Source organism: Cydia amplana, chromosome 17, assembly GCF_948474715.1.
Source record: "Cydia amplana chromosome 17, ilCydAmpl1.1, whole genome shotgun sequence".
NCBI classification, from domain to species: Eukaryota; Metazoa; Arthropoda; class Insecta; order Lepidoptera; family Tortricidae; genus Cydia; species Cydia amplana.
Window position 1 is genome coordinate 5,455,675 of NC_086085.1, and position 25,465 is coordinate 5,481,139.

General features: G+C 41.2%; 1 protein-coding gene across 5 annotated transcripts in view; it reads right to left on the minus strand.

The window, feature by feature from the left end:
* Window positions 1-25,465, minus strand: part of LOC134655687 (phosphofurin acidic cluster sorting protein 1) — a 177,068-nt gene that overhangs the window by 7,427 nt on the left and 144,176 nt on the right. The window contains exons 2-12 of one of the 5 annotated variants that reach the window (XM_063511137.1): window positions 21,132-21,359; window positions 18,800-18,893; window positions 13,144-13,303; window positions 12,462-12,601; window positions 8,646-8,786; window positions 6,065-6,190; window positions 5,595-5,748; window positions 3,928-3,996; window positions 2,890-3,017; window positions 2,219-2,368; window positions 1,220-1,416 (exon numbers count right to left, since the gene is read on the minus strand). In XM_063511137.1, the coding sequence (XP_063367207.1) occupies window positions 1,220-1,416; window positions 2,219-2,368; window positions 2,890-3,017; window positions 3,928-3,996; window positions 5,595-5,748; window positions 6,065-6,190; window positions 8,646-8,786; window positions 12,462-12,601; window positions 13,144-13,303; window positions 18,800-18,893; window positions 21,132-21,359 (1,587 nt within the window). Of the gene's footprint in view, window positions 1-1,219; window positions 1,417-2,218; window positions 2,369-2,883; window positions 3,018-3,927; window positions 3,997-5,594; window positions 5,749-6,064; window positions 6,191-8,645; window positions 8,787-12,461; window positions 12,602-13,143; window positions 13,304-18,799; window positions 18,894-21,131; window positions 21,360-25,465 lie in introns of all 5 variants that reach the window. The other 4 variants (XM_063511135.1, XM_063511139.1, XM_063511138.1 and 1 more) reach the window with 4 other exon arrangements.

A 25,465-nucleotide genomic window follows, 5' to 3' on the forward strand; every position in this document is an offset into this window, starting at 1 on the left:
GGTTAGAAATAAACACCACGATTGGACAAAAAATAATTTTACAGCTGTCACGGGTCAAACGATCGTCTAAACAGTAAACAGGGGCGTCAGATGCAGGGATGACAATAGTAGAAACGCACAAGGCGTAAAGCGCATTGCCCGCACCGGACGTAGCGACCTTCCTACCGGACAACACTATACAACCTTAGTGTAAGGCCCGAGTGGACGCTCGGAGCGGAGCGTTCGGCGGAGCGTGCAGCGTGGCGTCGGGCTCACAAGTGATTTGAGCAGCGTGCACTAAGGCCGGACCTATACGTTTGCATTTGTTTAACATGCACGCCGCACGCCCCGCCCCGCTGCACGCCCAACTCGAGCGTCCACTCAGACCTTACACTCCCTGCTTCTCAGCCCTTGTAGACGGGCGTGCGGGGGTGACAATAGCGTAAACGCGTTAAGCCAGACGTGTGTTCCTACCAGGATACCATAACAATATACTCACTGCTTCCCAGCCCTCGCATACAGCGCCTGCAGCAACGGTCTCGCGTCCGGGGCGTGAGGCGCGGGGGAGACAATCTCGGGACGCCCAAAGCGTAAACGCGTTAAGCCAGACGTGTGTTCCTACCAGGATACCATAACAATATACTCACTGCTTCCCAGCCCTCGCGTACAGCGCCTGTAGCAACGGTCTCGCGTCCGGGGCGAGAGGCGCGGGGGTGACAATCGTGGGCACGCCCAAAGCGTAAACCCGTTACGCCAGGCATGTGTTCCTACCAGGATACCATAGCACTATACTCACTGCTTCCCAGCCCTCGCATACAGCGCCTGCAGCAACGGTCTCGCGTCCGGGGCGTGAGGCGCGGGGGAGACAATCTCGGGACGCCCAAAGCGTAAACGCGTTAAGCCAGACGTGTGTTCCTACCAGGATACCATAACAATATACTCACTGCTTCCCAGCCCTCGCGTACAGCGCCTGCAGCAACGGTCTCGCGTCCGGGGCGTGAGGCGCGGGGGTGACAATCTCGGGACGCCCAAAGCGTAAACGCGTTAAGCCAGGCATGTGTTCCTACCAGGATACCATAACAATATACTCACTGCTTCCCAGCCCTCGCATACAGCGCCTGCAGCAACGGTCTCGCGTCCGGGGCGTGAGGTGCGGGGGTGACAATCTCGGGACGTCCAAAGCGTAAACGCGTTAAGCCAGACGTGTGTTCCTACCAGGATACCATAACAATATACTCACTGCTTCCCAGCCCTCGCATACAGCGCCTGCAGCAACGGTCTCGCGTCCGGGGCGTGAGGTGCGGGGGTGACAATCGTGGGCACGCCCAGCGCGTGCAGCGCCGCGGCCGCGCCAGGCGGCGCCACGGCCACGCACTCCGGGAGCGGCGCGTCGTCGCCAAGGAGGCGGCTGATTTGTTCCAGCATTGTGCGGCGAGGCTGAAAAAGAAGCACTCGTTAGTGTAAGGCCTGAGTGGGCGTGCAGCGGGGCGGGGCGTGCGGCGTGCATGTTAAACAAATGCAAGCGTATAGGAGCGGCCTTAGTGCACGCTGCTCAAATCACTTGTGAGCCCGACGCCACGCTGCACGCCCCGCCGAACGCTCCGCTTCGAGCGTCCACTCAGGCCTTACACTTATAAAACACTGGGTTACATAACGTCAGGTGACAAGCAAAAGTCACTAAGTACCACCACATGTTCATAGCCGTAGTGAACCATATTAGTACGAGAAGAAGGTTGATTTTTGTTTAAATATTTTATAGTAATTAGTGACTTTTGCTTGTCACCTGACGATAAATGCCAAATTCAGTTGTTTAAACGCGGCAGATGGGGTTTTAAGACAATGTTTTTTTGTTATTTATATTGTCAAAGTTGAAACGTTTTAATTCACTCTAATTTACCTACGTTCTTTTATTGTTTTCGCGCAATAAGCACCTAATTTACACTACACTGACCTACTAACACGATATACCTAAGATACAAGTATTAAGTTACTTTAGCCAATTACAATTTTGCTTACAAGATCTTTTTTTTTTAATGTTTACCTAAACTATGATTGTTCATTTATAAAGTTTAAGTTGTACTTAAGCGTATTATGATTGTTGCAATTTTTGGATATTTTTCAATGAAATGAATCTTATTTTTATCTTTTATCTAATGTAAAGCAAACACTTTTTTGCCGCCGAGACATCTTGATGAGCAATCTGAAGTAGATTTTAAGACAACACGAGAGTAATAGGTACCTCTTGTGTGGTAGGACTCTGTACGGGCAGCTCATGTGCTGAAAGTGGTCGATCTGAGGCGGCCAGCGAGTTCTTCTTACGCGTAGCGCCGGCCGGCGTGAGGTTGCCTCCGCTCGTCGCACTCCGGAAGAGGCGGGAGCGCTTGTCCTCCTGCATAAAAATATAACGTTACAAAACATTTATAAGGCATTACCGCGGAAAATGAGCACTGGTATTTTTACATGCTCTGCTACAAGTGGTAGCCGTACGAGCCAATCAAATAAAGCGTATTCGCGTGTGCTTGTTTTTATTTTTGTAAAATAATTTAACGTACTCGTAGGTAACCCTAGCGTTAACTAGCCGGCTCGTAGGTACGCTCATCGACTTGTTTATTGGTTGATCCATAATATTTGTGTAGGTATTCAATATAGTATTCGATTTATCAATGAGAGATAAGTTGCTGGTAAAAACCTTCTTTAATTTATGTTACTTTGATGTTCTACTAACCTGTACCTTGGTGTCATTGGGGGGCGAGCTAGAAGCCGAAGCGCTAGAAACAGGCGCGTCCGCCGTTATATCGGCGTCACTGTTTCCTTCACGATCTTTCGTCGCCCGCCGAGCTTCGAATCGCCTCCGATTATGATAATTACTGTTCTGTACAACTATTACTAAGCCGTTCTACTAACCTGAACCTTGGTCTCGTTGGGGGGTGAGCTGGAAACTGAAGCACCAGAAACTGGCGCATCGGCCGTTAAATCGCCATCGCTGTTCCCTTCGCTCCCTCTTTCGTCGCCCGCCGAGCTTCGAATCGCCTCCGATTCTACACATTAACATCTATGATCAGACCTTGACAACACACGCTTGGATTTTAGATACAGAACCATTTCATGGGGTAAATGTAGATTGAAAAAACATCGCTGAAATCTTAAGAAAACATTTTTGTTACACCTGTTAAATTAAAAAGTTTGCTAAATAAAAGAAGCGGAAAATGTACAGGTTTAAAAAAAATTTAAATTCAAAACAAAACACATGCTCGTGCTAAATATTGTTGAACGGTTTGGAATAGAAACTGAGTTTAGTGCGAATAGTCCGTTTGTAAACCAAACTGGTGAAAATAGAAGCAGGATGAGTGTAGTGAGGAAAATAGACAAAGACAAAAGCTTTCTAATAGGTAAACTAAATGAAAAATTAAGTAAATTCCATTTATTTATTTAAACTGTAAATTTACCAAATCGCCCTTAGTCCTGTTTCATTAAAAACTGTTATCTAGTCTGATTGTTACAATTCAATACACATTTTTTTACTCAACAAACCACGATGAGCGGCAAAAAGTATTGGCTCGGCAGTGGGTCACAAACTTTAATGCATAGATGCAGATATCTTTATAATTGTAAAAGCCAGACTATTGTTCAAACTTAAAAGACGAGATCCAAATAGTTAACACCGACCTCAAACTACCAATTGAGTTTTTTTTTAAAGTTATGGTCTTTTAAGTATTGCGGAAATAAAGGAGCCATTTTCCATAGCCCTCTACCTACGCCATTTTCCATAACCCAGACTAGACACCGACGCTCAAAAGACGCTAGTGTGGCCTTGCTTGTGAACGGGACGGCAGCAAAGCGCTCGCTAAAACTATGTATTTTGTGACCGATATGTTTTCTATGGATAGTGTCAACCATAAGGGCCAAGCGATAATGCACCGTACGCGTTGGCGACAGGGTCCAGTTTACCTGTGAGTGGGACGGTAACGGCGAGGCGCTCGCTGAGCTGCGTGGAGGCGAGGCTCGCGTGCCGGCTCACTGCGCATGCCAGACGTGCGTGTGAGATGGACGTATGAACTGATAGTTGAGTAACTTTTTTTTTCTACCTAGTTATCTATACTCGAGTCTACCATTACATTTTTATATGGAAATGTCACGTGGATTCCCTAGCCCGGCTGTGGGCCCAGAAGAAAACCGCAGACAATAATATTACTAAAACCCCACATAAGTGCTAATAAATTATTTCCATCAGCTATTCTGGCCAAATTCCAAATTAATTCCAAATGACTTGCGGTTTGCCCTTATTTTCTCAAGTACTTTCAGCCGTTATTCCCAAAATTAGTACCAAACCAATACGCGACCGACAGTACTCTCGACCGATACACGATGCTAATGTAGGAGGAAATCAATTCTAAGTACGTTCAATGTATATACCTTTGCCGATTGGCCGCTATTATTTGCTAGTTACTAATCAGCATATAAGTTTAAACAAAGTTATGTACTTATTAATTTCTTAAGTGCAAACTCTTAACTTTATGATAAATTCAACAAATTCGTTCAAACTGGAATCGATTAAATTAAACACTTGATTGATATTTAATTGTTTAATTATTTACTGAATAAGTATAAACGGAAGATTATGCGTATGTGTTGCTTAATTTATTTAGTTAGCAATCAATGTGCGACCATAACGTTAATTTGATTTATTTTGTTTATAAATGAATGTGAAACAGTTATGATTACATTAACCGTGCTCGTATCATGTATGTTAGTCCATCTCACGCTCACATGCTAAAACACTATGCACACAGCGTTACAAACAAAACAATGTATAATATTCAACATATATGTATGTAAATGTATGTATATTATGTATGATTGCTCTATTACTATTGCAATGCAAATCATAATCAAATGTAAGCTTCACACTGCACTGTCATATGTGCCATAAATGCTCAGGCTAAATAATTGATATGTACTTTAAAAATCAATGATCCTTGTTACTTGGCTCCTGGACTAATAAATTAATAATATTTTCGGGACAAAAACGTCGCAAAAATTGCAACGTTCACAAAAAAAAACAAAGGTTCTCTATGTTGATGCTTTTAAACGTTCTAACAAATAAAATTTTATATTAGCAGCTGAGAAACAGTCGAATTTTCAAAATGACATAACGTATTACACTAATTTAGGTTTTCAGAAGAATTAAAGTCTGGAGATTTGAAGTGCAAACATGCGACGCATTTTTTATCATAGTTTTCTATTAATTAAACTTCTAATAAAGAAAAGTGTATGCATTACACTAATACCGTAATCAAGACAAATACATCTGTAAAAAATTTAATTAGGTATCACTACATAGCATGAAACAAAGTCACTTCCCGCTGTCTGTCTGTCCCTATGTATGTTTAGATCTTTAAAACTACGCAACGGATTTTGATGCGGGTTTTTTATAGAGTGATTCAAGAGGAAGGTTTATGTATAATTTGTTAACCCGTGCGAAGCCGGGGCGGGTGGCTAGTGTCAAATAATTTAATTTTTAGGCACTGCAATTAAATACCATTTTATTATTCTATTATTAGACCAAGAGCCGTAACATAACATAACCAAAGTTGACTAAAAGCGCCGTCAAATACCATTGGAATGCCTGTGGTGGTCCTGGTTGGCGAGGCTCCGGGAGCTGCTGAAGAAGGGCCGCAGCGAGGGCTTGGGCGTGGAGCCGATGCTGATGGTGTCCATCTGGTCGGGGCCCGAGTCCTCGCCCTCGCCGCATGATAACGACTCTAACTCCTGTTGGATTACATTTTAATTTTTGTATTAAGCAGAAACGTCTGCGAACGATGCTATATATAGCTTGCTGCTATGGTGCTTCGAAATAAATTAAAAGTGGAAAAATTCACATACAAATGCCATACGATAAATAAATAAAAAAAAAAAATCAGCTGATGATCATCGTTTCTCCCTCTCTATGACATAACGACAGATAGGGACAAACGACGATCATCAACTGATAAAGTTAGCAGCCGTTTATGAATAACGCCATTAGTCTATAGTTGGGAGGTTTTACCCCCAAATTATTTGTTGTAAATCAAATTACGTAATTTACCTGGAACAATTCATCTATGTCCCTCTGCGCGTGGTGCGTATCCCTTGCCGCGCCGCGTTCGCCCATTTCATCTGGCACTCTAAACCGCCGCAACAGCGCGGCGAACTTCTGCTTCAGGTTGCGTTGCTGTAACACGTAAGGGACATTGGTTGCAACATGTAACGTACAATTGGTGTAACATGCGTGCGTAAACAGGAGGTTAACAGATACAGGGTGTGTTAGGAAACGGTATTTTTCATGACGAATATCTTTTTACACGAAATAGGACGCATGGAAAAACTATTTACATTTTTCTAAATAACAGAGGCCGTAAAGAAAATGATCAATTGAATATTGTTTTGCAGTATAGTTAAGTTGTGAAAATTACAGATAATCATTTCGTAGAACCCATACTCGTACTACTTAGTCTACTTAGTGAATTGTGTAATGAATGAATAATTGAATGCATAATACATATAATAATCTAACTTATAATAACTTTGAAACTGTCGATTACATAAGTGAGACAGGTACGTTTAATCAAGTGATCCTGATTTATTCCTTAATTATTTTTACTCATTTTAATTTAAAACAAATATCGTATTTTATTAGTATATTTTAGTTTTTATATAATATTGTAAGTATTCGTTTAATTTTTAAGTATGTTTATTTTAATTTTAGTGTAGTTTTTAAATATTTAACTCAATATCGTCTTGTCGTTTTGGGTAAGTACCTAACATTAAAATATAATAAAAAGAATATCAAGAAATATTTTCGATCCCATTTAGAATTAAGTAGAATAGGCACATACAGTGAACTTTTATTTCCGTTCACTGGGCAAATACAATCCAGTTTTCATGCAAAGAAACATTTTTAAACAACATCTCGGAGAAACACACACACACACAGACACACACGGTAGTTTTCTTTTCAAAACCCTTAATCTACTCTGCCCAGATCTGTTTTGTAATTCCCAAAATATATTTCAAACCCTATGTGTGAAAATCAGATTTTATGGCTAATATGGTATGTACATTGTATAGAAATATTGTATATTGGAAAATCGCGCCGGTTTTCAAAAAATGTTACCTCCATGATGCGCTTGCAACAACTGATGAGTATTTTTAATTTTTTTCCCAAACCTTTATCTAATCTAGTAGATAAGCTACAGAGTGTGAAAACATTACAGTGACGTCATAATGCCATAACTTTCAAATTCCGATAAGAAAGATCTACATAAGATAAGTTTACATACACACGGAAGGATATCCTACTTATATATTTTAATATTTCTTGCCCTTGGTCTGAAATAAATACTTACATAGTATAGGTAGATATGGTCAGGGTCACGTCTCAAAATATCGATACTGACAAAGTGCCAAAAATATGTATCTTAATATATGGGCAATAAGGTCGTGTATATATATTTTTGGCACTTTTTTCGTATCGATATTTTTAGACGTGGCTGTACATGACATACAGTGTAAATAAATTTTAATTTCTACCAGAAAACTACTAAATGCTCTACCAAAAGCCAAAACAAATAATAATATAAGTAAAAATAGATAAATGGGAATAATCTTCTATATCAGAACAAAAACAACGCCAATTTCCTTAAATAAAAATAATACAAGACTTATGTTCATGCACAACAAACCTCATAAGAAAAGTTAGTAAAAGTAATCAAATTGCAAACTTAGTAAAGGCACATGCTACGTAATTCAATATCAAAGTGGTACAATAACTCTTAAACATGTAATTAATTTTAATATTATCAATGTAGAACCGACCGTTAAATGCGTGGCTCACTAAAGTAAGGAAGCTTAGCAAACATAATTTAGTATACTGAGTTACTGACCCGTCATTTCCTACCTCTTTCGCACGAGCATAATTAAATTGCTTTCCCGCTCGTACAGTGGCATTGACCGCCGGCATCATGGGCTGGACAGCAATATTATTGGACGCGCGTGCGACTGAGATAGGAAATGGCGGGCCAATGTACGAAAGTCTTCGTGCTTCGCGTGGGTTCGAATCCCAGTAAGGGCATTTATTTGTGTGATGAGCACAGATATTTGTTCCCGAGTCATGGTTGTTTTCTATGTATTTAAGTATTTGTATATTATATATATCGTTGTCTGAGTACCCACAACACAAGCTTTCTTGAGCTTACCGTGGGGCTTAGTCAATTTGTGTAATAATGTCCTATAATATTTATTTATTTAGCGTCCTTACTTTAGTATACATTTTCAGAGTTATTGACCCACAGACAATCCAACCTCTAGACATAGCATAGTCGCGCTACCCCCTCTGCCACACATACGGTAGCGTTACTCCATCTTCGAGTCAATCCCGTGCCGTGATTGGTCCGTGTCTTTGAACGGACCAATCACGGCACGGGATTCGCTCACCTCGTCCCCCCGCACCCCCGTATTTTTGGCAGCATCGGTTTCATGAAAGAATTGGCCTAAGCTCAGTCTAGAGGTTGGATTGTCAGTGTATTGACCACTTCGATGTTGATACTTTTGAATAATCTACGTGCAAAATTGAAACAAAGCAAAGTTATCTCTATTGTAATAGCAACAAGGCCCAATCTCGCGCTCACCGCGAGCTTGCCGCGGCTGCCCTTGCGCTTGGCGGCCGCGTTCTCCAGCTCACTGTCGCTGTCTCTGTCCGCCTTGGAGCGCATATAGCTCTGTCTCTCTCGCTCGCGCTCCATGAAGCTCAAGTCTCGTGAGCGCGACAGCTGCGTGCAAGCAACGGCTATGTTACGGCTAAGCTAAGCGATAAAATGCTTTAAAGTTATACACATTGCGTTCAATTTTGATTAAAATGTATATACAGCATTGTTAAAGTACCGAGGTATAAAATTTAGCGGAATAAATAAGAATAAATTAATTTTTAGGCAATAATCATGCGTTTAAATATCTTAGTATACCCTTAATAAAATAATCAAATATATCTTCATCTATTTACCCGTAATAAAAGAAAAAAAAATCCTCTTTACAAAATAATAGAATCAATATTGTGGTTAAAGTGGTTCCGATGCTCGCACTCGCGCTTGGCAGCACAATTTCAACAAGCCCTCGAGCTTGGTTCTCTCCCACCTTCCTTAACAACTGGTGTCACCTTCCTGCTCTATAAGTCCGGTAGTACCACGGAAGCGAAGAACTACAGACCCATCACATGCTTGCCTACACTATACAAGCTCCTTACATCCATTTTGAGAGCAAAAATCAACGCGCACATTGTCGCAAACAATATTCTGGCTTCCGCTCAAAATGGATGTAGGGTTGGGTCCCGTGGTACTAAAGAGCTCCTCCTCATAGACATGACCATCTGCCAACAAGTCCGGCGGAACAGGGGTGCCCTCTCAGTCGCTTGGATTGACTATAAGAAGGCCTATTATTCGGTGCCTCATTCATGGCTGGGGAGGGTCTTAGAGCTTTATAAAGTTGATACAGCTTTGAGAGCCTTCCTAAGCGCGTGTATGAGGCAGTGGACCACAGTCCTTCGTCAACCAGGAGGCGGAGATGACCGCCCTGGCCCGCAGGATTTTATAAGGATTGAGCGAGGAATCTTTCAGGGCGACAGTCTGAGTCCCCTGTGGTTCTGCCTAGCTTTGAATCCCCTCAGCACCCTGCTGAAGGATTTGGGACTAGGTTGCCGGCTCCGGAGTGGGGGTGAAGTCATTTCTCACCTTCTGTACATGGATGACCTCAAATTATTTGCACCAAATAGCCGAGACTTGTTGGAGCTACTGAAAACCACCGACGTCTTCAGTAGTGCCATCAACATGGAGTTTGGTGTCGATAAATGTGCGGTTATGCATGTACAGCGGGGGAGGGTTGTAAATTCAACAAATTTACAACCTTCTGAGACAATGTCTTTCAGATCTATCTCTGAGTCAGAAACCTATAAATACCTTGGTATGTCACAGTCGTTGGGTATTGAGGACGAGGGTATTAGACGGTCGGTGAAGGAGCGCTTTTTCAGTCGGCTCACAAAAGTCCTTAACAGTCTTTTGTCAGGAGGCAACAAAGTGCGCGCCTTCAACGCCTGGGTAATGCCCCTACTCACATACTCCTTTGGCATACTAAGGTGGACTCAGACCGAGCTGGATGCCCTGGATCGGAGGGTCCGATCACTGCTCACCGCGCATCGCATGCTACACCCACGCTCGTCAGTTATGAGATTGTACATCCCACGGAAATGTGGAGGCCGAGGCTTCCTAAACGCCAAGGATCTCCACAACCGCGAGGTGTACAATCTCAGGAATTATTTCCTTAACAACGACTGTGGGATGCATCGTGATGTGGTGGCAGTAGACAGGAACCTCACGCCGCTCTCCTTGGCAAACGAGAACTGGCGCAAACCTGTGGTACTAAGTACTGCGGATCGCAAGGCGGCATGGGAGAGTAAGGTGCTACACGGGCGGTTCTACAAGGCCCTCACGGGACCCGATGTGGACCTGCTCGCGTCGGTGAACTGGTTACGATTCGGGGACCTCTTCGGAGAAACCGAGGGTTTTGCCTGTGCAATTGCGGACGAAGTAATGATGACGAACAACTATCGGAAATATATCCTGAAGGACGGTACGGTCGACATCTGTCGGGCATGCCGTCGTCCCGGAGAGTCACTCAGGCATATCATTTCCGGTTGTTCTCATCTTGCTAACGGCGAGTACTTGCACAGACATAATCTCGTAGCCAGGATTATACACCAGCAGCTTGCTCTTCTATACGGCCTTGTGGACCGCGAAGTACCGTACTACAAGTATTCACCTGCGCCAGTTCTCGAGAATGGTCGTGCCACGCTCTATTGGGATCGATCTGTCATCACTGACAGGACTATTGTAGCCAATAAGCCTGACATTGTGATAATAGATCGATCGCAACGCCGGGCCGTGCTCGTTGACATCACCATCCCTCATGATGAGAATCTCGTGAAAGCCGAGAAGGACAAGTCCAGCAAGTACCTAGACTTGGCTCACGAGATAACCGCCATGTGGGATGTTGATTCGACGATCATTGTCCCGATAGTCGTTTCAGTGAACGGTCTAATAGCGAAGAGTCTCGACCAACATCTTGAGAGACTCTCGCTAGGTGGTTGGATCAAGGGTCAGATGCAGAAGGCGGTGATCTTGGACACGGCGCGGATAGTCCGCCGGTTCCTCTCTCTGCAGCCCTGACCACCGGCAGCTTGGGCCTTGCCCCGCTGCTGGCGGCACCCTAGGTTAGGTTTTTTATAATATGTTTATAAGTATTTTGTATTGTTTTTGTAAGTGTTTTTGTATTTTATTTTTATATCCATATTATAAAATAACCTAACTTAAGACCAAAAATAAATAAAGAGAATCAATATCATGCAATTATAATTATTTTCTTTAGAATTGCTAATTAACTCCTAGTTATTACCAGAATACCAAAATTTGTTATCGATCTCGATAAACAATTTAATTTTATCATAATTTTTATTGATTACAAATCTCACCTTCATAAATTTCATCCTTAAAAATCGAACTCACATTTTCTCTAAACCCTACACTTAACAAAATTCGTATATAAACCGATTTATCCAAAACACATAAAATCTCACTCACAAATAGGACTTGGAAACCTTTATTTTAGACTTTGAAACCAGCTTGTGTGAAAAACAAGCTTGCATCTTGACTGAAATCAATTGTCTGTAGTAGCAGAATGGATAAACCAGTGTAAACCCATCCGCATCATGTGTGCGTGCGGCCTTTAGTTTATTATTGCACATTATAAGCGCGCACGCACTTATTTGAATTGAAAAATGGATACGCCCAAGAGAACATACCCACACGCATACATTTATACACGCAACTACGATAACTTGAACTGTAAACCTAAATTCTTCAAGATATAAATTGGTATTCAACGGAAGTAGCCAAAAATGTAAACAATTTTATCTGTTAACTTCACAATCGTAGCATGATCTTCGCAATTTTACAAGTTAAATGAAATTATAGTCCCAGCAATAACTAAACTTCACTTATAATTATAATTACGAGTACGAAGCAACTGGCCTCTGTCAGTCGCCACGAGCTAAAATCCAAGAGAACATTTACCTAATTACCTAGAACAGCTCCCCGATTTTGCATCGAGCTCACTTGCTAACAACAAAAACAGGGGCCCACTTTCAGTTTAGTAGATCTATAAAACTTAACACGCTTGCCATCTCGGTACACTTCCCTTAGAAGGCGCGCCGCACTAGTTAACTCCTCAGCTAGAACTTACAATTAGTGTAGGATAGGGTAACCCTAAAGTTGGGTGCACCAAACGGTCGTTCGCTAAATTTTACCGTAAGAGAAGTTCCATATCCTGAGTGACGTTGATTAGGTTCAGTGGGTTGGACACTCCTGAGCTAGAATTACTTTAATGTAGAATATAATTACCTTAGTGTAGGATAGGTCTGCCTTGTTGAACGTGAGCTGCCGGTGCGTCCTGCGGCGCGCCGGCGCGCCGTACGTCATCTCGTCTGCTTCCTCCACGGAGCTGAATTCGCCCTCTTCCTCTTCATCCGAGTAGCCTCGTTCTGCAATAGTACATTGGATGGTTAATGGGCGATACAAAGTAGTCTTCACACGAGTTGAATTCGAGCTGAGAAATGGGAGGGGCCCGAGAGGTCGCACTGTGCAGTGACTGACTTTCCAAAGTATACAAACTTAGGCGTAGGCTTCCGTCCGGTCTTCGTAGGCCCTAAGCACACGAGGCGTAGGCGTAAGCGTGGCGTAATACGCACGTAGAACGAGAGCACGTACAATCACAAACAAGTCCGCAAACGAAGCGTGCGTCGTATAGCGTAGCATGAGATCTCTGTCGTCATTACGACAGGCATAAGCGTTAAAAACTTGTATGCAAACAGAACGATCACGCTTACTCGGCGCTTAGTGCTCAGAACTCTTCGCCTCTCGTACTTGTATCGTTTTTCCGATACGCTTACGCGATACGCCTCGTGTGCTGAGGTCCTAGAGAGCGCTTTTGGGCTAGGCGTTGTGCCATTTTGATTTTCTAGCCGCAAACTCCTCCCAGCGCCCAAGTGGAAACTATTTACGTTTGATGCCGGTTGATACTTGCCAGTGATGAGCATGTTGTTGTTGTTCTTAGTGTCGTGGTCGACGGGCGTGGACGCCAGCCCGGTGATGGATAGTCTGGCGACAGGCTGGCCTGCAGCGGCGCCACCTTTGCAGCCAACTCCGGTCAGTTCCAGCTCCATGTCCATGGAGCGCTGCAGCACCTGGAACGTAGAAAAAAACAAATCAATAAGCGCCGAAAGTAATCCTTTAAGAGGGGACTAACGTAAAATTGTAGTTTTTATAATGTTAATTCTTTCACTCATTTTAATCATAGGCCTTGAAAAAATTTCACACGGAAAAATTTGGGCAGACACCAAACAAAACCTTAAAAGGTTAGTTGGCACGCTTGAAAAAAATTACAAAGAACTACTCGCGATCGCTTTAATATACGAGTATACTCGTAATATTTAATTTAAACTGTCATATTTCATAAAAGGATTTAAGAAAGAAGATAGGTATTTAATAAAGATTTCTTTAACAGACGGACGAATTTGATGGCAAACACAACCATGATGAGCCATCTGACTTTACATAAAAGACAAGTATGATTCACTGCTGAGTAATATATAGAGCAGTCAACAACCGACCCTGGCCATGTACTCAGGGCTTGAATAAAGGAAACACAAATTGCATCTGTTAAAAGCAAATGAAACGCTTCGCTAATTGCCTCCAATAACACACATTAGGCCGGGTGTGCACCGACCGGCTTGGTAGTAGCGAATGTTCGGACTGATGGTAGGTTCACATGTTTTATATTGTATTGCACCTACATTAAAAAGTGTATACGTTGTGTACATAACTATACTGTAATTTTACCAGGTAATTAATGACTACTTACATACTTACTTACACTACTTACTTACTTTACTACTTTTGATACTTTTGATATAACATACAGTCAGCAGCAATAGTTATTAAGCGGGCGAGGTGTTCAAAATGATCTTGAGGCGACTTTACTGTTAAGAGAATAAGAGCGCGTCAAGGTAATTTTGAACACCTCGCTCGCTTAGCAACTTCTGCTGCTGACTGTACGTAAATAACAGGTTGGGTAGGAGGAGGAAATGAGATTCCGGTGCCATATCTATTTCTGTAATACTAAGGTGGTTCACATGTTTGTCCAGTCGTACCTTCCAGGCTTCCACTGCCGCCTATCATGATACAAAATGCATACACGATGAAAGTATAAAACTGTGGATAACTCTTTTGAGTAGGTACTTACCTAGGATTTGACCCGGCGGTAAATGATGAAATATGTTACTATTACAGACTCTCCTAAAGAGTTATATTATAAGAATATACTTCTATAATTTAAACTTAGGTCGGTAAAAGCGGTCGGTACATACCCTCATAATTAAGGCAGACCTTTACGTACGAATAATTATTTTTAATTTAGGCAAATTAAATTCATCGTATAATTATATGCATGATGCAATGTAACATAGAACACACATGTTTACTTTTTATATCAAACTACACGGTTCCGAATTAATGTATAGTACCTAAAATAAACAAAATATTCGTTAACTAGCGGTTCAGGATTTTAAATATCATTAATAAATACATAAAATATTAAATTCTCGGGGGAGCCTCACCCCTAGAGAACGCGTCCCCAGGTGGCGGATAGGGGAAAACTCGGCAGATATGCAGGGTAGGAGGGAAATTAAATACCTCCCGCGGACCAACAGGCCGGAGATGGACACTCCGATACCAAACCCCCGCTGCAGGCTTCTTCGAAATACTTGGAGTAGAGGTTGCAGATGGTGCTGTACGCCTCGGTTGGGACGTACAGAAGGGATGGTGGCGGAAGAGCCCACGCAGGGCCAACGGCGGCACCCGCATATCTCCACGAGAAATACAACCTTGGCGTCAGGTGGCAACCGGCCGTAAAACTTACGCCAAAAACCCAAAAACTCCTTGTATGAAAAGTACCATAAAAATGAGTAAGTCTAATGCTAGGGCGTCCCCCTCAAGCGACGTAGATGCGAAAAATGCTGGAAACAAGATATATGCTAGGGCGTTCCCCAAAAGCGACGCTAGGGACAAGAACCATCGTTCGCACCTAAAATCCAGGGACAAACTCAGACTCGCATCATGGAATCTCGGCACAATGACAGGGCGCAGCCAGGAGCTAAGCGAAATTTTACGGACCAGAGAAATAAACGCCTGCTGCATTCAAGAGACCAAATGGAAAGGGTCAAAATCCAGAGATATAGGGAATGGCTACCAGCTTGTGTATTATGGGACTAATACTAAAAGAAATGGTGTGGGTATCGTACTAGATGACCATCTCAAACAGAGGATAATCAACGTGGACAGGAAAAGCGACAGATTGATTGCCATAAAGCTAGCAATGGACGACCAACATCCTATGAACATTATTTCAGTGTACGCCCCACAAACCGGCTGTCCCGAGCAAGAAAAACAGGACTTCTGGGAGGATTTCGATGAAGTTATGCAAAACATACCGCCCACCGAATACATACATATAGGGGGGGATCTGAACGGGCATGTAGGGGAAAGAAATGATCTCAATTCTGATGCCCATGGAGGATATGGATTTGGTTGTATAAACCAGCAAGGTATAGACATTCTGAACTTTACAACCAAGCACTCCCTGAAAATTGTTAACACGTACTTCCAGAAGAAAGCTGAACATCTTATCACCTATAAATGCTCAAACCACAAAACACAGATAGACTTTATTATAGCCAGTAGTAAATGCCTTAAACTTTATAAAGACTGCAAAGTGATCCCGGGTAATGCGCTCACGTCACAACATAGACTCCTAGTTGCAGTGATGACTCTACCCAAGCCTATAAAAACACACGCCGACCGGACAGAGAGCATAAAGTGGAAGGAGTTGCACACCGCCAAGGGTTCACAATTTCTCGAATGGGTTGCCACCTACGTGGCAGAAGACATAGAGGCGAAGAAGCCAGGCAACCAAATGTGGGACGATTTCCAACAACTTTGCCTTGAGAAAGCAAAAGCAACTTTGGGAGTATCGCGCGGAGGACTGCGTCTGAATAAGGAGACATCCTGGTGGAACGAGAGTGTTAGAGATCTAATAAAAGCAAAGAGAGAAGCATTCAAACTGTGGCAAAAATCAGACCTGGAAGAAGATCGTCTAGAGTATAAAAACCATAAGAAGATAGCAAAATCTGTCGTTGCACAGTCCATAGCGAAGTCTAGAGAAGACTTCTATGACAAACTAGAAAAAGCGGAAACTGAGAATACTATCTACAAAATTGCTCGACAACGCTACAGATCCACCCTCGATATTAAAACAAACAAATACATCAAGGATACCCAAGGCAGACTACTAACGGCAAATAAAGATATCAACGGCCGTTGGAAGGAATATTACGAACAACTAATGAACGAGGAATTCCCCAGTGCGCTTATGCCATGTGCGCCTGCCACCCAGGGACCCATAAACTACATATCAGTTGAAGAAGTAAAGAAGGCATTAACAAAAATGAAATATCACAAGGCTACCGGGCCTGACCAGATACCAGCTGACATCTGGAAGAAGCTGGACCAAACAACACTACCCTGGCTGACTAAACTTTTCAACGGTATTATTAAAGATGGCAAGATCCCTGAAGACTGGCGTAATAGTACACTATGTCCTATTTATAAACAAAAAGGCGATATTGCACATTGTGGAAACTATAGAGGAGTAAAGCTCACATCACACACATTAAAACTCTTCGAAAGAGTCATTGCTTTTCATTTAAATAACCATATCTGCATAACCGAAAACCAATTTGGCTTCACTCCTGGCAAATCAACGATCGATGCTATTCAAACACTCAGAGTTGTGATGGAAAAACACCGTTTGAATAAAGAAAATTTGTATCTCCTTTTCATTGACTTGGAGAAGGCTTTCGATAGGGTCCCACGAAGGCTAGTATGGCAGGCAATGAGAGCCCAAAACGTCCCAGAGTGCTACATAACTATAGTCCAAGATATGTACAAAAACACCAAAACGAAAGTCAAAAGCCCTGCCGGCCTCAGTGATCCGTTCCGCGTAGAAGTAGGGGTCCACCAAGGATCAGCTTTGAGTCCTTTACTGTTTAACGTGTGCATGGACTACATCACCAGAGACATACAAAAGTCAACTTCAGAATGTATGCTCTACGCGGATGACATCGTCTTGCTATCGAAAAATGCAACAGACCTTCAGGAAACACTCTGTCAATGGGTAACACGCATAGAAAGCCACGGGCTACGTATAAGCCGTAGTAAAACCGAATATTTGGAATGTAACTTTGGAGGCACAGAAACAACTGGGTGCAACATTTATATAGACAATCAAGCACTACCCAAAGTGAACAGATTCAAATACCTAGGGTCGGTACTTACTTCTGATGCAAAAGTGGATAAAGACGTAGATCACCGTATCAACACCGGATGGCTTAAATGGAGGTCATTATCGAGTGTCCTCTGCGATCACAAAATGCCCATCAGAGTAAAAGGGAAAGTGTACAAAACGGTTGTTCGACCAGCTATGACATACGCAGCAGAGTGCTGGACCTATAAGAAAGTACACGAACAAAAACTCCACACAAGCGAGATGAAAATGCTCAGATGGGCAGGAGGAGTGACTCGATTGGACAGGGTCAGAAATGAATTTATTAGGGGATCGTTTAAGGTAGCACCAATAGCTGAAAAAGTAAAGGAAAGTCGATTGCGCTGGTATGGCCATATCCTCAGACGTGATGATGACCATTCCGTTAAAAAGGCCCTAAATATACCCAACCAATCCCGAGGCAGGGGAAGACCACCCAACACCTGGTGGTCAGACATGCAGAAAGAGATCCAGAAAGAGAACCTGAGTACGCAGACAAGCCAGAACAGGGCACTCTGGCGCAGACATACAAGGAGACCCGACCCCAGATAAACTGGGAAGAGGGACAGGCAAAGAAGAAGATAAAATATTAAATCTTGTACAAAAGGAAAATCTGTTTATGTTTCCAAGTCGCATGTAAATTTGTTGAAGCTCATAAGATAAACATTAAATCTTTAAACCGAAGAATGCACGACTCCGGGATCAAGGTAGCCTCATAAATACAAATACACAAGGACATTAATATTTACGAGATTAAAAAACGGACGGGTTTATATTTACCAACCAAGGATGAGACGAGTGTGCCACAAGGGCAACGAAATATGTATACAAAACAAGACAACAAAAATATGTTTCGCTTTTTATGTTGTCTTCGCCCACCGATATAGATGGTAGGTACTTGTTCTATATTGCCTATCGCACCAAACATTGCCTGGCTTGCGAAAACAGTGATAATAATGGGAGAAAATACAACCTTATTAAAAATTAGACATTTGGTTGGTAGGTAGTTAATCAGAATCGTTGAATAGAATAGATTATAAATTATAATTTATAATTTATTCGTAAGCACAAACTAACGAGACAATACATAATATAAAAGAAAACACCAAATACGATTAAAGTGCCACGAAATGGCCTCATCTCAGCATGTTACTGGTGGCTTCCAGCGCTGGTCTACCGATGAGACCATCAAGTGAGAAGAATCACGAAGGCAATAATAGTTACCTAATAACTCGCATTCGTTACCTAAAGTTTAAATCGACGCTTTAAATATGCTATATAGGTAAAGATAAACTTGACATACCTGATCCATCCTAATAACTCCCTCGGCGAGCGTCTTGTATCCTAAAATGGTGCGGTTCTTGTATTTCTTGCGTCTCTGTAGCATAATCTGCAACCTGTATCAACAAAAATGTAGATATGAAGGTCTGTTTATAGCATAATATGAAGGTCTGTTTAACTTTCAACGAAGGTGAATTCACTAAGGTACTTTAGGTATATGAAATTTATTAGTTTCGACGTTTTAAGGGTATTATAGTCTATAATCTATTACGTGTGTAAATAGATAAAGCTTATAAATGCGCGGTCGATTAGGCCGGAGTGGCTCCTGTGCGTCCATTAAATACTCGTTTCATTGGTGATTTATCACCCTCCAACGTATCATTAGCGATAAGTGTGAGAGTATAGCTGAGAGCTTGCACAGCAACACTATTGACCATTGGTAGACCTTATTGTCTTTGCAACAAGGCTTACATTTTGTCAGGTAATAATTTAAACGATGGTACAGTCGTTATCAGATACGTCGGAGCGGCCCAGGTGCTCACATATATCTGATAGAAGATAACCGCATTTTTATGCGGATGTAATCTTTTTACGATTAACAACTAACTCAGGATCGGTAATCTCTTAAAATTAAATGTCTCCGTCACTCACCGACATAAACATGACAAACGGGACATGATATAAATCGTAGATAATTAATTTTATTACCCGATTTAAGTAATGGGTGCCATTAGTACTGAAATCAAACGATGCGTATAAATATTAGAAGTAGTAAAGCTAGGACTATAAAAAGGAAATTGACGCAGAGAGGGTAAATCTATCGATATTGCGAATTTATACACGTTTTAGAGATAAGTTATGCGAATAGAAAATGTGACAGACTAATAGTGATAATTATTTGGCGCAAGTTTCCCACCCTCTTCAAGAACATAGTCAACATTTCTTAGTTACCAGTATGAATGTTATTTCGTTATAAAAAAAGGTTGAAAAAACACTTATTCTGAAACTTTACACCTTGCTGGAATAATGAGGTGAGTAATGACCTCATTAGAATTAGGTTGTTACCGGAATAGGTACAGTACCTACCAAGTTGAAATTAACTTACAAATTTCATTAACTGACCCATTTCTATTGCTTACCCCGTATCGCGGAATCCAGATTTACAATTACACAACTCTCTATTTCAAGCTCGCTTTCAAACATTTTAGTGGCTTTATACTTTTACGCTATTGATTTTACGACGTTTCCCTATTCTATGGATTGCGTTATACGCGCTTTCAACATTTTTGAAATGCTCCAGGAATTTGTTTCTCATTTCAAAGGAGAAATATAAAGGCGAGGTGACAGTGACATCCAATATCCACGGCGCCGGATTCCTGTCTTCCTACGTATCGTAGGGTAAAGGCCTGTTTAGACACATCAAATTTAAGTTCGCATTTATACACATTTACTGTATGTTCTCTATGTTATGTACTTGTTTTATGCAATAAAGTGTTTTACTACTACTAAAATTTTATAGCTACACCAAAATTTCAATGATTTATCAATTTGATATCAGCACGTGGAGTGCGTCAGGAACAGTTTGATTTGATGTCAAATTTGTATTACATTTTATTTCTAAATAAGTTTCCAACATTGCTACACGTGCTACGCTATAGCGTGTAGCAGTTTTTTTGTAAGCACTGAAATATGCACCATAGAGTTAACGAATGACGGAGCTAATAAATACCATAATTGAAGTCGAAAAATATAATTAATGGTCCTGATTTACAGTTTTTGAGAGGTTACAATAAAACATACAACAATAAAATAGTAAATATTAAAAATGAATATTTTTTAAATATGTACCGTTTAGTAGCCATTATCATCCTATAATAATCTTTGTAATAAAACAAAAAACTAGGTCTGAAACAGGCCACGGCCAACGCAGCAGCGATAAACGTGGCGTATTGCGCCCCTCTATTAGTTTTATTACGCCATTAAAATTGGCCTCGGCTTTGAAATTTCAATTCGTATAAACCCCACATTTCAACGATGGGCAATAAAAATAGAATGAGCTGTAAACACTGACATGTAAACAAATTTGTTTTCTGATGAAGAAAAGAGTGGATTAATGTCTTAATTGTGAGCAACACCAGTGGTAATTTGTGGTTTCAAAGAATTTGCAGGAGAAGTCAGTAAAAAGGTTATGGCCGTGAAATATGATACATTCAGTATTTATTATGTAGCATCACATGTACTTTTTTCTTCAGACAGATTTTATTTTTGACGTTTACACGTACCTATCAGTCCTTATATTCCTCATTTTTATATGAGAATAGCTACGTATAAAAATTTCTCAAACTACAACTTACCTATTGCCATCTCGCTTAACAAAATGCGGGTACTGCAACGAGAAGCACAGGTCGAGCTCAACGTCCATGGGCGGCACGGCGATGTCATTGGAGCGCAGCGTGCGCTTGCTGCTGTGCATGCGGGCCGCCAGGATAACCGCGCCCGCGCCCGCTCCGCCCGCCGCCCCGCCGCCCGCCTCGCCAAGGGCACCGCAAACGCGGAGACGGGTGACGCGTAGTGTGCATAGCCTGGAACAAATGGGAACATTATATATGCGAACATGAATTTGTAACACCTTCACGGTTTGACTACTACGGAGTAATGTTTATTACATGTACTTCACGCTTTTAGAAGGGTAAAAGGACGTAAAAGGTCAACTTATAGATTATGTAGGGATTTTCTTTTATTTGAAGTCCTATCCTTTCAAAAATGCTGGTATGTCCGCGATTTGAGAATTTCTAAAAATGCGATAATATTACGACCAATAGTTTTTTGTATCTTTTAAACCTATAGGTAAAATTAAAAGATCACTAAGAAATAAAAAGAAAGGCACATTGTCCTTCAAGACTGAAGATAACACAAACTCGCTGTGTATTTATATCTGCTTCCGATAAACTTATGACTAACAACAAACAACTCGAATGAATCAGCCTATACTCATCACCATCACAAAGAACTTTCCTGTACGACAAATCTTTTACCAAACTCCAAGTAAAAGTTACAAACATCATTGATATGTTGGAAGTACTAACTGTAATTTGTTTCAATAAACGAAATAAAAGCGACCGTAGTTTTATAAGTCCCGTCTCTAAGGATATATAATATAATGCGATCAACTTTTTCATATATACAAAAGGGCTCTTGTAATATCCGCAGGAGGTTAATCTTTAATGCAAATAAGGTCGAAAATAGCCCATATTTTTAAGCTAATGCCTAAGGGAAAACCCTTTCGGTGATTGCGGCCATTGCGGGGCATTCCAAGTGCTGTTGACTTTTGGTTACTATGGTTTCATTGAAAACTGCCTATTAGTGCGTCCTAGCCCTTATTGTTTAGAAGTTTTAGAACCTATTTAACGACGATTTGTATTAATATGATGTGATTGGTGTGTGGCGAGTGGAAACTGATTTTAAAACAGATTACACTTTAATTTTACTACAATAATGTTGTCTTGGAAAAGTATAACTGTTAGGAAAAAATATATTTAGTATTTACATTAGAATGTCGGGGACTTTTGGGACCATTCATGTCTATTAGCTTAGTAATTTTGACGCTACGGTGGTTATTTTTTGGTATACCGTCGTCGTAGGGCAGCACAGTCTTAGCACATAATATTTTTGTTTTCCCACAATCCAATAATCTAAAATTCCATCCCGCTTGCATAGGTACTTAATTTCTTTTGAAATAGGTGTGTTAGTAGACCTAATAGAGTCAGCCTTCCCTTCTCAAATACCCAGGGGCCATAACCGCAAGGATATGTTTCAAATTTCACTTATCACCATCTCTCGCTCTTGCAAAAGACAGCAATATGTATACTGTGGAGCATGTTTTTCAGCAAACATATTAGCGAGCGACGACATAGGGCCCGGCCACATGTGCGCGGTGCGGCACCGCCGCCGCCGCGCGGCGCGGCACCGCAGAAATCTGCGGCGCCGCAAACCGCTCTGCGGCGACGCCCGCCGCAACGCAAAATTTTGCGGTGCCGCGCCGCGGCGCCGCAAAGCGGTGCGCGTCGCCGCGCGCGGTGCCGCGCGCGGTGCCGCAGCGCGGTGCGCGGCGCCGCGCGCGGTGCCGCAAAGCGGTGAGTTTCGCCGCGCGCGGTGCCGCCAAGCGGCGTGCGGCGCCGCGTGTGATGCCACGCTGCATAGTAAAGAATAAAATTCGACTACCAGTTGTTTAATCAGACATGGATCCCTTCACACGTGTTCTGCTCTTGCTGTTGTTATAGCGATAGCGGTTCGCCAAAAAACGCTGTAAATGGTGTTAAAGGTATCAAAATCGGTACGATTGATCTTTAGGACATTTGAAACAATTTGACCCGAAGCACCAACAAATAAAAAAACGAGAGGAGTTATGACGTCATCTTTTTTTTTTTTTTTTTTTTAATTTATTTAGAACACAAACAGTCACATAATGCAAATGGATTTATAGTACAATGTAGTGTACTTAACATACTTAAGAAACAGACCTGGAGGTTCATTAATCAGTAAATAATGTTAACATACATAATAACCGTAGAAAGAAAAAGAAATTTGAAATTATGAACCATACCTATTTAAATTATATTTACCAGTCTTCAAAACAAACAGTATTGTGTGAAGTTATATAGAGGGTACGTACGTAGAAGATTGGAAAATAGGTTTAACATCAATTTCTAATTTAGTGTTATCGGATAAGACAAGTAGTCATCAATTTGTTTCACTGTTTGGAAGGTAGGACAATCAGAAAGTTACGTGTATACATTTTGTTACCTATTTAAAACAATTTTTAATATCTAAACTAATATTTAAACTAAAACAATTTACGTTTAAGTTCAATTTTGAGACTAGACAAGGAAGAGTGAAAAGGATCAATATCATGTAAGTGCTTATTAACATAACTAGGGACTCGTCTGAAAAAAGTGTGCCGAGAGTAATTCTTACGAGCAAAGCTGATATGAAATAGAGATCTGGAACGTAGGGGGAGGTGCGGACAACTGAAAGTGACTAATTCTAAGAGATTCGGACATTTTATTTTTCCATTAAGAATTTTAAATAAGAACATTACATCTAAATAGTTTCTTCGGTTATAAAGGGAAGGAACACAAAAATGCTTCGCTGCTAACGAAGTACGTTCGAAATAATTGGCCGTTCTGTAACAGAGAGATTTTAGAAAAATATTTTGGACCCTTTCCAGGCGATCAATATGAACTTGATACTGAGGTGTCCAAACAACACAACCAAATTCAAGTATACTCCTAACAAAGGAATAGAATAAAAGTTTATAAGTATTGGGGCGCCTGAAGGGCTGTCCGATCCTGAGAATCATCCCTAACTTCTTATAAGCTCGCTTACATATGTTATCCATATGTAAACTAAAATTTAATTGTGAGTCTAATGTAACACCTAAGTCCCTAATGGAAGATACCCGGGCTATATTTTTCCCGACTAAGGTGTAATTGAAAATTAACGGATCATTTTTACGATTAAAGCTGATTATGAAACATTTTTCATTATTCAAGAAAAGTTGATTATCTGAACAATAGAGGGAAAAGTTATCCAAATCATGCTGTAATGCACGGCAATCTGCTTCCGAGGACACAGCTTTGTAGATTTTTGTGTCATCTGCATAGACGAGGTGCTCAGAATTTCGAAAACAGGTTGCCATGTCATTGACATATAAAATAAATAGTAAGGGACCAAGATGCGATCCTTGGGGCACTCCGGAATGTATAGGAAGAAAGCAAGAAGTATAACCCTTCAAGGCAACCGCCTGACTGCGATTGGACAGGTAAGACTTTATCCATCTAAGGAGGTCGCCGTGTATACCGAGCTCAAAGAGTTTCTTGATTAAGTTATTATGGTTAATTTTGTCAAAACATTTCGAAAAATCAGTATACACGACGTCCACCTGACAGCCAGAAGAAATCCTATTGATAATAAAATCGGTAAAGGTCAGAAGATTTGTTTCCACGCTACGACCTTGACAAAAACCATGTTGGCTAGGGGCAATGTGCTGAGAGAAAGCAGAAGTAATCTTGTTGTAAACGATCTTCTCAAAGATTTTAGCAAATATGTTTAATTTACTAATGGGCCTGTAATTAGTGACTAGGTTCGCATCCCCACTTTTGTAAATTGGTGTTATTAAGGCTTTTTTCCAAGAAGAGGGAAACTGACCATGAGCAAAGGACTTAATAAAAATTTGAGTTAAAGGCACTACCAATTCACGGGCGCACATTTTAATGAAAAGGGGATGAATCAAATCGGCACCACTACCCTTCTTAATATCTACTTTCTCTAAAAACTTAAAAACGCAATCCTTTGAGATTTCAACGGTATTAAGATCAATCAAGGAGTCATTAGCTACATGTAAATAATCGGGTAAGGTAGAAGAATCAGTAACAAACACAGAGTTAAAATATCTATTAAAAAAATTACTAATTGTGTTACCATCTTTAGAAATTTCACCAAGGTAAGACATTTGGTCGGGTACACAATTGCTAGGGAATTTCGACTTCATAAACGACCAAAAATAAGTAGGATCACTGTGTATTCTATCCTCAGCCAACGAAATAAAATTATTATAGCATTCGGTGGCTAATTTGTGTTCTCTTTTTCTCAATAAAGTAAATTCCGCCCTATCAAGGGGATTACCATA